This window comes from Halyomorpha halys, unplaced genomic scaffold (genome assembly GCF_000696795.3).
Source record: "Halyomorpha halys isolate HHAL.00 unplaced genomic scaffold, Hhal_1.1 Scaffold305.1, whole genome shotgun sequence".
Taxonomy (NCBI): Eukaryota; Metazoa; Arthropoda; class Insecta; order Hemiptera; family Pentatomidae; genus Halyomorpha; species Halyomorpha halys.
The window spans coordinates 401,797-414,098 of record NW_027105918.1 but is presented as its reverse complement, the minus strand read 5'-3'; the positions used below and the strand labels follow the sequence as shown (position 1 = coordinate 414,098).

At 30.2% G+C, this 12,302-nt stretch overlaps 1 protein-coding gene across 11 annotated transcripts; it reads right to left on the bottom strand.

The window, feature by feature from the left end:
- Window positions 1-552: 552 nt before the first annotated feature.
- On the bottom strand, window positions 553-10,127 carry LOC106681041 (DNA ligase 1). 11 transcript variants are annotated; one of them, XM_024359493.2, is made up of 7 exons: window positions 9,837-10,116; window positions 9,578-9,760; window positions 8,533-8,568; window positions 8,150-8,452; window positions 7,687-8,083; window positions 2,761-2,961; window positions 553-2,684 (listed from the first exon to the last, which is right to left on the bottom strand). In XM_024359493.2, the coding sequence occupies exons 1-7, from the start codon at window positions 9,934-9,936 to the stop codon at window positions 2,552-2,554; spliced, it is 1,353 nt and encodes a 450-aa protein (XP_024215261.1). In that variant the 5' UTR covers window positions 9,937-10,116; the 3' UTR covers window positions 553-2,551. The 11 variants fall into 11 exon arrangements, with proteins under 11 accessions (XP_024215261.1, XP_024215262.1, XP_024215263.1 ...); XM_024359494.2 differs by having other exon boundaries at window positions 7,687-8,074; XM_024359495.2 differs by having other exon boundaries at window positions 7,687-8,038.
- Between the last annotated feature and the right edge of the window lie 2,175 nt (window positions 10,128-12,302).

Sequence of the window (12,302 nt, the reverse complement as noted above, 5' to 3'; positions counted from 1 at the left end):
ATATTAAATATTTAAAAACATTTGATTATAATTTATTAAATCAACAATCAAAAATGTTAAACAAACAAATTCAACTCAACCCTAAGTGGTATTACCTCCCCTAAATATTGGAATTTCATGGTTTTTGGAGTAATTTTGAGCATAATTGAAAATATCATGAGTTTGATACCTTTCATATCTTACTACTACTGACTTAAGAAAAAAAAAACAGCATAGAATTATTTTTAATACAGAATTTAAAGTACTTCAATTTTATAAATCATAACGGTTGTGATGAACAAAAATGTTTTTGAGATATTAAGAAGAAAATGAATATAAATCAATTTTCCATCTCTTTCTTTCTCTTACCCCACCAAAGCGTGGCACAAATTTTTTTATTTTTTATTCTGGATACATCCAAATAAAAAACGAAATTTTTGAACTTATAACCAGTTATTTATGGAAAAGGAATGCAATATATGTTTATGGGAAGGGAATACAATATATATTTATGGGAAAGGAATGCAATATATGTTTATGGGAAGGGAATGCAATATATGTTTCATGAACAGTTTCAGCTTTATTGTTTTTTTAATGTTCCAGTCATGCCTGTTTTTTTTAACCTAATTTTACTGTGCAATAAAGAAAGAATGGTCCATCTTTAGAATATTACAGATACTTCTATCATAACTTAATCTTGTATGTATAATGTGTGGAGAAGAAAAACAAATTTTTATTTAAACAAAGACCTGTACTTCCAGAATAATCAACATTTCATAACTAAAACAAATAATATTTATTCAGAATAAAAATATAAAAACTAATACTGAATATAGTACTTAAGTATTATGCATCCAACTATTATAGCCTGACTCTATAACATACTATAAACTGTATGGTATGTCATCATCCATATATTTATGGGACTTTGTGTGGACATATTAGAAAACTAAATTTAAATTACATTTCAATACCAAAAACATTATTTAGATCCTGAAAATTTCCTAATGGTATTCAAATTTTGACTTCTATTCACTCAAGTGGTAAAGTAAGCACTGGTAGATCCTTTTCAGTTCATGTTGGGGCCTTACCAAACAGGGAGTTTTGTTTATCCCATTAGTAAGTTAAAGTGGACAGTAATGATTAATTAAAGCAGTAATCATTTTAAGAACGACTATTAATCATAATCAGATGGATAATCAGTACGGTTTTCAGAAGGGCAGATCGACAATTGAGGCTATCGATTTTGCCATCAGAACTGCTCAGGAAGCCATTGCAGGAAAGAGGTGGAAAAGGTGTGGTAAGAAATACTGTGCCATTATAACGCTGGATGTTAAGAATGCTTTCAATTCAGCTTGGTGGGACTGTATCATGGATGGATTGCAAAGGATGGAAGTTCCACAATATCTCATAAAGATTATTGAGAGTTATTTCACTGATAAAATCCTGAGGTATGATACAGTAGCTGGATTGAAAACTTATAAGATCATGGGTGGCATTCTTCAGGGTTCAGTTTTAGGGCTATTACTGTGGAGCATTCAGTATGACATGGTGCTCAGGCTAGCCCTACCAGAAGAAACTATTATGCTTGGCTTTGTGGATGATCTGGTAATCATTGTTCAAGGGAAACTCTTGGAGGAGATATGTTAAAATGCGAACAAGGCAGTTGTCACTATTCGTCAATGGCTTTCAGTGGCTTTCAGTTTAGATACTAGGCCTCTAGCTTGCTGACCCTAAAACTGAGATAGTGTTAATAACCAGTAAAAAAGTGAGGGTGATTATCAGTCTCATCGTCAGTCCAAACCTTCAATATCTCCATCCATAGATATCTTGCAATGCATATTGATGCCCGATTTTGGTTTGATGAACATTTCCACAAAGTTAGCACCAGAGTTCTGCAAGTGACTAATGAGTTGGCTAGGATTGTGCCAAATATTGGAGGACCATGAGAAAATCAAAGGAACCTTCTGGCTAATATAGCCAGTTCCAAGCTTTTGTATGCAGGACCGATCTGGGCGAAAGCAGTCATATTTCCGTAAAGCTATCAGTGCGTATTGAAGAAGTGCTCTACGTGTAGCCCGAGCTTTTCACATGTATTATACCATGCCTCATGAAGAAAAGCTTGACAATGGTCCCACGGAGTGGTTTAGAAGAATTGAGAGGTGATTTTTTAGTGAGTAGGAATCTTACACTGTTGTGTAAATTTTTATTAGTTTAGATGAACTTCGTCTTATGAAAGATTTTTCCCCTACCCACAAAAAAACACCATTTTGACATACTGACTGACAAGTGAAATTTCTGGAAATGAAATAATGTATTAAAATTTTATTTATAATGATATTTCTAATTTTTGCCTCTCTATTTCAGTGTAGCCTAAGGATACAATCTTGAATTATCACACACGCACACAGATGGTTTTTATTATACCCATAAAACTCTGAAATGATAAAAAAGGTTATAGCATAGTTTGTAACTGATGCATAATATTTAACTACTTTGAATTCTACAGTTTTCGAGTTAACAAAATCTACTGCTACCACCCATTAATTTCAATTTCTAAAAAATACTACTATTATACACATAAACCAAGATATATTCTGTAAGTTTTTTGTTCTTGAGGTCTGGCATTTCTGAATATTTCATCTAATAAAAAATATGTATTTTCTTGCCTCAGCATTTTTCTCCTTAATACTCCAATTTTATCCCTAAAATAAAAATATTCTTAAGTCATATAACATTTCAGATAGAGAGTAAAAAAATAAAAAAAAAGCATTTACTTACAAATGTGAAGTAGGAGCTGGTGTAGTTCGAAAACAATAGTTGCTCTGTTGAAGTTTTCTTAAGGTTTTGGCTTCAGCTTCTTTTTTCTTTTTAATCAACCAATTTTTAAACTTTATTTCATTTTCTTTTTGCTTTAGCCTTTCTTCTACCCATTTCTTTTCTTTTTCTATTCTCAAAGCTTTAGAAAATTCATATTTCTTTCTGAAAAATAAAATGATACAAATCGATACAAAAAATAACAAATTGAATTATAAGTTCAATTCAGTTATTAGTAACATAAATATCTAGTGAAGGCATAAAAAGTAGTATAAGTCATAAAATGCCATAAATAGGTTAAATATTTTATATTGCAAGGTGTAGAAAATGTTGCAATTAACATGGTCTGTTAAAAGCCATTTGTAACTGAGGGAGCTAGCAACCTCCAAACTGCAGTTGTGGTGTTAGAATCTGGCCTGGAAGGGTTAACTTTTGCTTCATGGTAGCACCACAGAATGAAAACTTGAATCCCCACTCTGATTACAATAGAGTGGTTACCTGCAGATAAATACTCCCTCCCTCTTATACATCAGGATTAACCAGGAAGGTGTAAAAAAAAAATCATAATCTGTTCTCCAAAAGATTTGTTTTTCAGAGTAGATTGATTATAGGAACTATTTAGGAAAGCTGGTATCAATCAGAATTTCAAAATGTTCTGCATGGTGTAATATACTAAGCCGATTTCAACCATTCTCTTGAACCATACTCCAAAATTGGTTTTTGGAAGAAAACCATACTAACAAAGATAGATTTAATTTTAAAAACAAATACATTTGATTAGTAACCAAAACAATGTATAGAATTTTATCAAGATCAAAATTTTTTGTCAATGCACTTTCTCAACTACATTACTCGAATTATTAGTAATTATAATATCCAAAACCATCAATATCTGCTGACAAATCAAAATGATATAAGTCTGTCAAAGCTTCTAATTTTATTTCAGAGACATGAATTATTACCGTTCTTGATAAAATAATAATACATTAATTTTAAAAAAAATGTTTTTTAGACATATCGCTGAGGAATTAAAATTACAAAAAATAGTTGTTCATAACCAGTTTAATTTTACTTGAATAATAGATTCAAAATCAATTGTGGTTTCTCTGCCGATATTTCTACACACATTAATTTCTGCAACCTCTATTTTCACAACTTCATAAACTAACCACAATGTAACTAAATTTTAATCAAATAAATTTTACTAGGAGAAAGTGATGTACTTAAAAATAGGGGAAAATAGAAAGATTCTGTTGGCGAGATATAAGAAAAGGATGGATTAGATAAGAATATCCAAAAAGGGTACCCAGTGGGGATTCTAGGAAGTACTAGAGAAAGAAGAACCAAGCTTACATAGCTCAAAAAAGGAGGGGATTACCTCAGCCATCTGGGCATAACAGGCTAGAGATGGACCTCTCAAGTCAAAGGAGGTTAGGATCCTCTCTGGACCATAGAATCTAGTAAGAACAAAAAAGAACCTAAAAAACAAATTAAAAGAACCAGAGTATTATTCTGTATCAGTGAATGGTTCTGAAAACATAATTATTGAACAAAATAAGAAATTACCAACACAATTAATAAAATGATATAATAGTCTATGACTTGAAACCCAAATATGAAGTACTTCCTGCTTCATCCATAACTTCAGTTCAATATTTTTAAATGAACCTCATATAATGGAGTAAAAATAAAAAATAAGCAAGAGAATTTTTTAAAAAAATACATCGTTACAAAGGTAAATTTGTATTTAATCAATTTATTGAAGAATTTTTTTTTTATGTCAGTTTTTATTCTATTTTGTACACACAGTTAGTGCAAATTATTAGAATTAATTTATTCTGAAGATTCGAAATATGACTATAATAGGAACATGGGATTATCATTCTATATCAGTTCTATATATCATTCTCATATCAGGTAAGATAGATCATTCTAAACATATTCATTTCATATTAACAGCATAATATCATCATTGATATTAATTTTCCACTACTTGGAATAAGATTGTGTAGTTTACATTATTTATTTTTGAGAACCTTAAGGTAGGACCACATTTATGTCCAGCCTGGCTAGATACTTTATACCAAAATCTATACATCTGATATTTACATCTTTTAATATTCAGTATGCAATATTCAAGGAGAGTAACGTGAACCTCAGAAGAAACAAAAAGGTCCATACAGACAATGGTTCAATTCTCAGTACAAAAGGAGAAAATTGATATATATATTTTTTTAAGCTTCACTTTATAGTCGAATAGGAAGTAATAACAAAAAAAACAATTTATTTATAATCTTAAAATTCTTTCTTGAGACTGGCAGTTTTTTACTAAATAATTCGAAACACTATCCAAATTTAAAAAAAAACAATTAAAGTTAGATAATCTTAAATTGTAGGATAGGAAACTAGATAAAATTTTCTTTAAAATCAAGTAGAATTTGTTTTTGTTAAAACCATTTGAAGGGGACATTCAAGCAACTAAATAACCCATAGTTTTGTCTTTCATAGAATCGTTAATTATTTGCAATTTTTTTTATCAGTCTACTATTAGACTAAAGATTTTCTACATTTACAAAAATGTCCAGTGTGAGCTTTTTAAAGCTGTTGTTAAAAAAGCTCATGTCCGTATTAATTCAGTTGTGGTCTGTTACAGAATAAGCCAAGATCCATCCTCTAGTTTTGTAAAAAAAAATTATATTATGTGAAATACTGTTTCCTCAAAATATCAGTGGTTTAAGTCAAAGTCAAAGTAATAGTTACAAATTACTAAAATAAACTTCTGTTTAATTTTTTAAAAACATACATGCAATCTCCTCCGACAAAGATTGAGTAAGATTTCCTAAGTTTACCATATTTCTTGAGCAAGTATAACTTGTTGACAGTGATCTATTTAAAGTTATAAAAGATGAGATAAAACTATTGAAAATACCAAAAACATTATTACAACATCCTAATGACTTTATTTACAAAACAACTGTCAATAATGTGTTAAAGAGAAAAACTTCCTACAGCGTCTTTTAAAGTGTTAGTTGGACATATATAATTTGTAATGCAAGATCATTTTCCATTCTCTCTACCAATATTACTATTGGTAAACATAATTTTGGTGTTTATTTATTGTAATTGTAAATTAAATATAATTTAACCTTAATATTTAATATTAAATTGCTAAATATTAGAAACTAATAGCTAATTATATATATGTATATATAGTTAACCGTAAAGATTTAAATATAAGTAGATGGTCAGGGTTGCGGTCAAAAAAAGAAGAACAAATAGTTTAAAACTATTTGTTTTTCTTTTTTAGACCGCAACCCTGACCATCTACTTATATTTAATAGCAAATTAGTTATAAATAACTGTATCTCTATCTCTACAAATATATAAAATATCTTAGCCTTAATAATACAATTTGTAATCATTAATAAGTTCCTCAAATATTAAATGTCCAATTAATATCAAAAGCATGGCTATGATATCCCTTAGTTCACAATTAACACCCAAGAATCACCATAATTTAATGAGCCCCTCACTACACCATATAAACAGAAAGCTCACCTTGTGCTGAGGCTGTAAGGCAGAGGGTCTATAAAAATATACTGTCTATTATCGACCCACTTGAGGAATCAAGCGCATCCTGTATTTGTTGCCCGGTGCAGAGAGGGGGGTTCTATCTGCAGTGTAGTTTAAGCACCCACATACTTGTGGAACAAAATGTCCACTAAAAAAAATAAGACTAATAATATTAATCTAACTACAACTGTGTCCACTAACTATTAATTTAGACACCATCGATGAATCCTTGGGGAAATGTATTCAATCCTAAGGGAAGAGATAGAAGGATTTGACCTCCAGATTGGAAGGCAGGAAGAGATTATGGCTATTACATCTCAGGATGTGATGTAGCCCTTTCCAAGACCCAGAAAAGGCGCAACAGGAAAAAGGCAAGAGCCCTCTACCTTACAGCTGCACCTTATCTGATGGAGGAGCCCTAAAGGTCTGTGACCGAAACTGCAAGGTTCCAACAGGAAACAGGTTCTCAACAACTGAGGTTGCTGTTCTCGATGGGCAAGCACTGGAGCAAAGAAAAAGCTCACTGCGACGGAGCTGCCCTGTGGGTCGTTGGCTAAGACCACAAGGCTCCCTTCAGAGCTGGTTGTATATGCTGACTTCATTTGCCATAATGCCACTAGAAAGTTTCAATTATTTAGGAAGGTTATGAAATATAATAAAATATTTTGAACTCATATTTTTTCAACACTCGTGGGATATTACCCAGTAACTTGAGACATCGAACTTCAAAATTGGTCGTGGTGTTCACTCAAAACATAGCCCAAAGCAATAAACAGACAGATTTAATTTCAGTATTTTGAGATCAAATTATTTCAAAAGAATCAAGAGATCTCAGTGAATAATCTGAGCCATCAAACATGTAAATTGGTTGTGTCGTTTGCTTCAACACTACTAATGAGCAGGTTTGTAACAATGTTTAAATCTAAATCCCTAAACACATTTTCCTCCTTTTTTGCTTCATCGTTAAAAATATAATTTTAAATTTTTTACACATTATTTTATTGTACATCTTGAACAGATTTCCTAATTCTTAAAAATTTAAAACACACAGTTAAATTATATAAAATAAATTAAAATGTCTGTCCGTTCGAGTTAGTGAGTGGATGAACACACAAGGAACATGAATTTGTTTTTAATAACAACATTAGCTACCAACATGGAATGATTCATTAATTAAAATTAAAAATTGCTAGTGGCAACAATAATAACTGAAAATAGTAATTGTTTTCTAAACTCAATATAACCAGTTCAACATCATATATCCTTAAGAAATAAACTACAAATTAAAAAAAAATTCAGATTAATATAAAACCCTACTTCTCTCTTTCAAGCAGTTGTTCTTTGCTGAGTCCATACTCTGACCTCAATCCATTATATGCCGGTAATTTCGTGATGACACCTATTTTACAACACATTCTCTTTGAAGGTGCAGTAGATGGACGAGGATCAACAACAGTATTTCTTTTTTTAACAGTAGTCGGCTTTGATGTCAACTTGGGTGCTGAAAAGTCTGATTTAAGAGTTTTAATTACAGATACCTTATTACTTTTACTATTCTCAAACGTGCTCAGTTGTTTACTTAACTGTTCACTTGAGACACATTTTTCAATTGAATCATTTGTTTCCAAAATATCGATGACATCTTTGACCAATTCATCTATTTCAGTTCCTAATAATTCTTTATTGTTTATACTTTTATTATTATCTAAAGGGACTGAATTAATTAATTCATTTTCTGTATTCAAATTAATTGATTTTGTGAAACTCTCGGTTAACTCACTTTCCTCCGTTTCACTCCGACACAGTACTGTTTCCAAAGAGGAAGTTAAAGTTTCTTCAGTCAGAGGTAATGTACTGTCTTCTAGTTCTTCTTCTGATTCAGAAAACTTGGCAACACTAGATTCTTGGTTACTTCCGCACCTCCTGAAATCATCGGTATTTAAGTCTAAGTCATCTTCATAATCATCATCAGTCAGAATTTCTTCAGACTCGATGGAATATGCAGTTGGTAGGGTCACAAGAAGTATTTTGGAAGGCTTACTTTCAGATAAAGAATGTGATGATTTCTTTGTATTCCCTTCACCTGGAAAATAAAATAAATGTTCAACAAATATTATAATCAATAATTATGTAATAAATACAATAAAAATTGAAATTTTATACTTCTTTCTATTGGGCAGAACAAACACAAATGACTAACTGAAAATAAATAAATGTTAGGGTGTTGAAATCACTCTTTACACCTAAAACATTGAATTTCACTTTATTTTCTGCATTAATGTTATGACTTTAAAATCACGATTTATCATGATGGACATTATTGGCAGCTAAATAACTTTATATAATGTTACAATAAAAATTGAAATTATACTGAGCTCTTTAGTCACTACTGTCAGCCAAAAGATTTTCAATTTAACTTTACGTTTTGACACCAGCCAATTAAAGCCAACTATCAATATGTAGATGATACAATAAAACTTTTTTTGAATCCCTTAGTCAATTATATTTTCTAATGAAAATATTTCATCAATATGAAAACTATATCAAAGAAGATTTCTGAATCTATGATGGAGTGTTGCACCATAGATATTTTTGACATTTACTGTAGAATTGAAACATTATTATTGGATGTTAGTGCAAGAGCAATGAAAATCATCAGTATGGTAGTTTGCTAAAAATTTTGTCCTGTACCATTCTTATAGCTTTTTTGCTTAGAGACAGATTGGAAAGCGAAGATATTATTAGTAAAACCCTGGCCCACCAGTTGGGAACCACTTTTTTAAATCAAGACATGGACTAGCAGGTAGACCTTCCAAAAGAACAATAATGAGATAGAGAGAAAATGTATATTTTTAGAAAATGTTTCTTATATCAAGGATAAAAAGTTTGAAGTTTAAAGTTGAGAGAATTTTTCTTTTTATATCCAAAGAAAGAAAGTTCATAATTGAAAATAATGAATAAATTATCATTAAATGTATAACATGGAATTAAGATTTAAACATTTAGGCCAGAATATATGTAACTGTATAAATTATTAAACATTGATATAATCAGAACTTAACACAACATTATTTCTGGATTTTCCCTGCACAACAAATCCATTGCTTGGGAAAAACAAGAAAATACATATGCTAAGAACATTTAAAATTAATTCAGTGGTATAGTCTCTGAGACAGTCACTATCCCAGCATAGAAAAACTAGAAATACCTATACCCATATCATCTTCATCTAAGGCTGCAGGATCAACAAACCGAACTTTGGGAACTCTTTGGCATAGGGCAGCCTTTTTTTTTTCTTCTTCCAATTGCTGATTAGCTTTTTTTATTCGGTCAGACATGTTGTAAGGGTTTGGAGAAGGCATTAAAACTGAACCACCAGGGGTAATAGTTACTGTAAGAGAACAAAATTAATTTTCGGACATTTTCATAAACATGCATAATGCAGAATAAAACAAATCAGTACAGACTTCCAAAGTCATCATCGTCTTCGTCTTCATCATAATCATATTTATGACGGTTCTTTTCGGACTTTTCGTCACATGGATTTTTCGTTTTTCTTTTATTCATTGAATCGTTGTTGTTTCACTTATTTTCCTGAAATATCCAAAAGCTCCTCATCAAACGCGGATGTTAAAAATTATCAACACTCTTCAACATTTACTAATAATTTTCCCTTAATAAATAATAATAGAATTCATGACACTTAACAAAAACAGTAACGGTTGCTAACTGATGTGATTAAGCGTAGCAACGTAATTTCATTTCACTTATCATTTATTAACGGAGTAATAATTCATTCCAAATTTCTTAACAGTGAATTATCACTCTTCTTTAAACGTAAAAATGTTTATAGTTAGCTCAATTTACTTCAATTACCTGCATTCGTTAACCCCAATACAGGATATAATAGAATTTTTAAAAAACAAATAAAAACTCAATGGAATTACTGATTAAAAACAGAAAAAGGTTAGTTGTAAGCAGTAAATATGAGATTTTTTTTTATAAGAGTGTAAATATGAGATTTAGTTGTAAGAGTGCAAATATGAGGTTTTGTAGGGATTTTAACAAGACGTGTATCAGCAATGTAAAAACGGAGTAATAATAATAATAATAATAATAATATTGATTTTAAAATAAACAACTTTATTATACTGGCAGTATTTAAAAAATAAACTATTTTTTTCTAGGGATTCTGGTAATGAAAGTAGTAGTTTTTAAATTACTCAATTACTTATAACAAAAATTTCCTTTTTTTTATTTAACACCAGATCGGCTAGGGCCCTGTTTCATAATGAAATCTAATAATATTAGTTCACAGTACAAGTATAGAAACAACGTGGTAATTGCATTAATACCTATTTTTTTCATAATAGGGAGGACTATTAGTGATATTACAAGGGTTTAAAAGTACTAAAGTAAAAGTTCCTATTGTAGTAAGTCAGTGCAATTGTATTAAGTTAAATCGACAAGACTAATTGTATTAGTTTGTACTTTATTATGAAACAGGGCCCAGGTGGTTATAATAAATATAAATTTTATATTTTAAAAAATACAACAGTTTAACGAAAGATAATGAAGCTGTCATGCAATCAGGAAAAGTCGGGCGTAATATGCTGTATCTATTCATTGTTTATTATTGCTAACAATGAGAAGTGGTTTTTTATTTTTTTTTAAATAAACAAAATTAAAAGTACTTAAAAGGAAAAGTATTTGAAAATTCGGCGCTTAAGCCCTGTTCTACTGTTTCAATGAGGATAAGGCCTATCTGGTATTAAGAGAACTTAGCCTCTCATTTATTAACCGAGTTTAATCAAAATCGTTTCGGAGGAAATCGAAAATAGGTGTGAAAATCGATTCCATAAAGTGGCAGTTCCGCTCGGTCGATTGTAGCGAAGTTTTTTTTCACATCCTAAGCATTACTTTTTGTTTTAGAGCAATTCTGTTTGCAACAGACACACGGACCGTTTTGTGATACTAGATTTTTTTGACTCAGGGAACCTCAAAACATGTATTTCTGTCGAAAAATCGGATTCAAATATTTTCCCTTACTATATATTACATATATGGTAAAGTTGACGAAAAAGATAAAAGAATACATAAAGCAGATAACAAACAATAAATACTGTTTAAAGTTCAATAGTTTAGAGTTATTATTCAGTACCCACTTGTTAGACTGGATAAATTTATTTGCTCCATATTATATATGTACTTCATAAAAATAAATTACATTTATTTAGAAAATTTAAAATATTTTATATATACGATTTTCTATTTTAAAGAATTTTTTAAGAAGTTAAAGAAAAAAAAAATACAAATTTCTCTGCAGTAAATGAAAATTTTTTAAACTATTACACAATCTAAGATGAATTTTCTCTATGATATCAACCAACTTCTAGCCCCCCTAGAAGTGAAAATATAATGAATTTAATAAAAATTAAATTTTTTTTCAAGCAAATACTACTTGTCATAGCTAATAAAGCATTGCGACGATTATACATAATTTTCTTAAAATGTTGGTTTCATTTGCCTTTTACGTGCTGAAATGTAACAACCTGATTGACTATGGCTTGCTCCCTTCCTAGTTTTGATCCTGGGTATGCCCTTGAAGGGAAGTACTAGGTAGAATATCTTATACCTGAGTTTTTCTCCTAAAAATATTTCTAAAGTGGGCTATTACTGCAAACGGTCTCATGAGTTTAGAATTGTTATTGTCTGCACAACAATTCTATATCAATCTATTGTTAATTTGGTTACGATTATTACAATTCTGTAATTAGAAAATAAAGTAAAATCAAACATTAAAATAACTACCAATTTATTAATCTCATCTAATTTGATCCCTCACACTATCTTGAATAGCTTTGAGATAACAGTAACCATCCACTACCTCTAGTTGACTATATGAGAATCTAATTACCCCCTGATAAATATAT

What these genes read in the sequence shown, in the direction of transcription:
- LOC106681041 (XM_024359479.2), bottom strand. Translation starts at nt 9,936, where the DNA reads ATGAATAAAAGAAAAACGAAAAATCCATGTGACGAAAAGTCCGAAAAG. An exon ending in CAACTGCTTGAAAGAGAGAA is followed by an intron (nt 2,962 to 7,686) that starts GTAGGGTTTTAT and finishes TTTATTTTTCAG; the next exon opens with AAAGAAATATGAATTTTCTA. An exon ending in CCAGCTCCTACTTCACATTT is followed by an intron (nt 2,685 to 2,760) that starts GTAAGTAAATGC and finishes TTTTTATTTTAG; the next exon opens with GGATAAAATTGGAGTATTAA.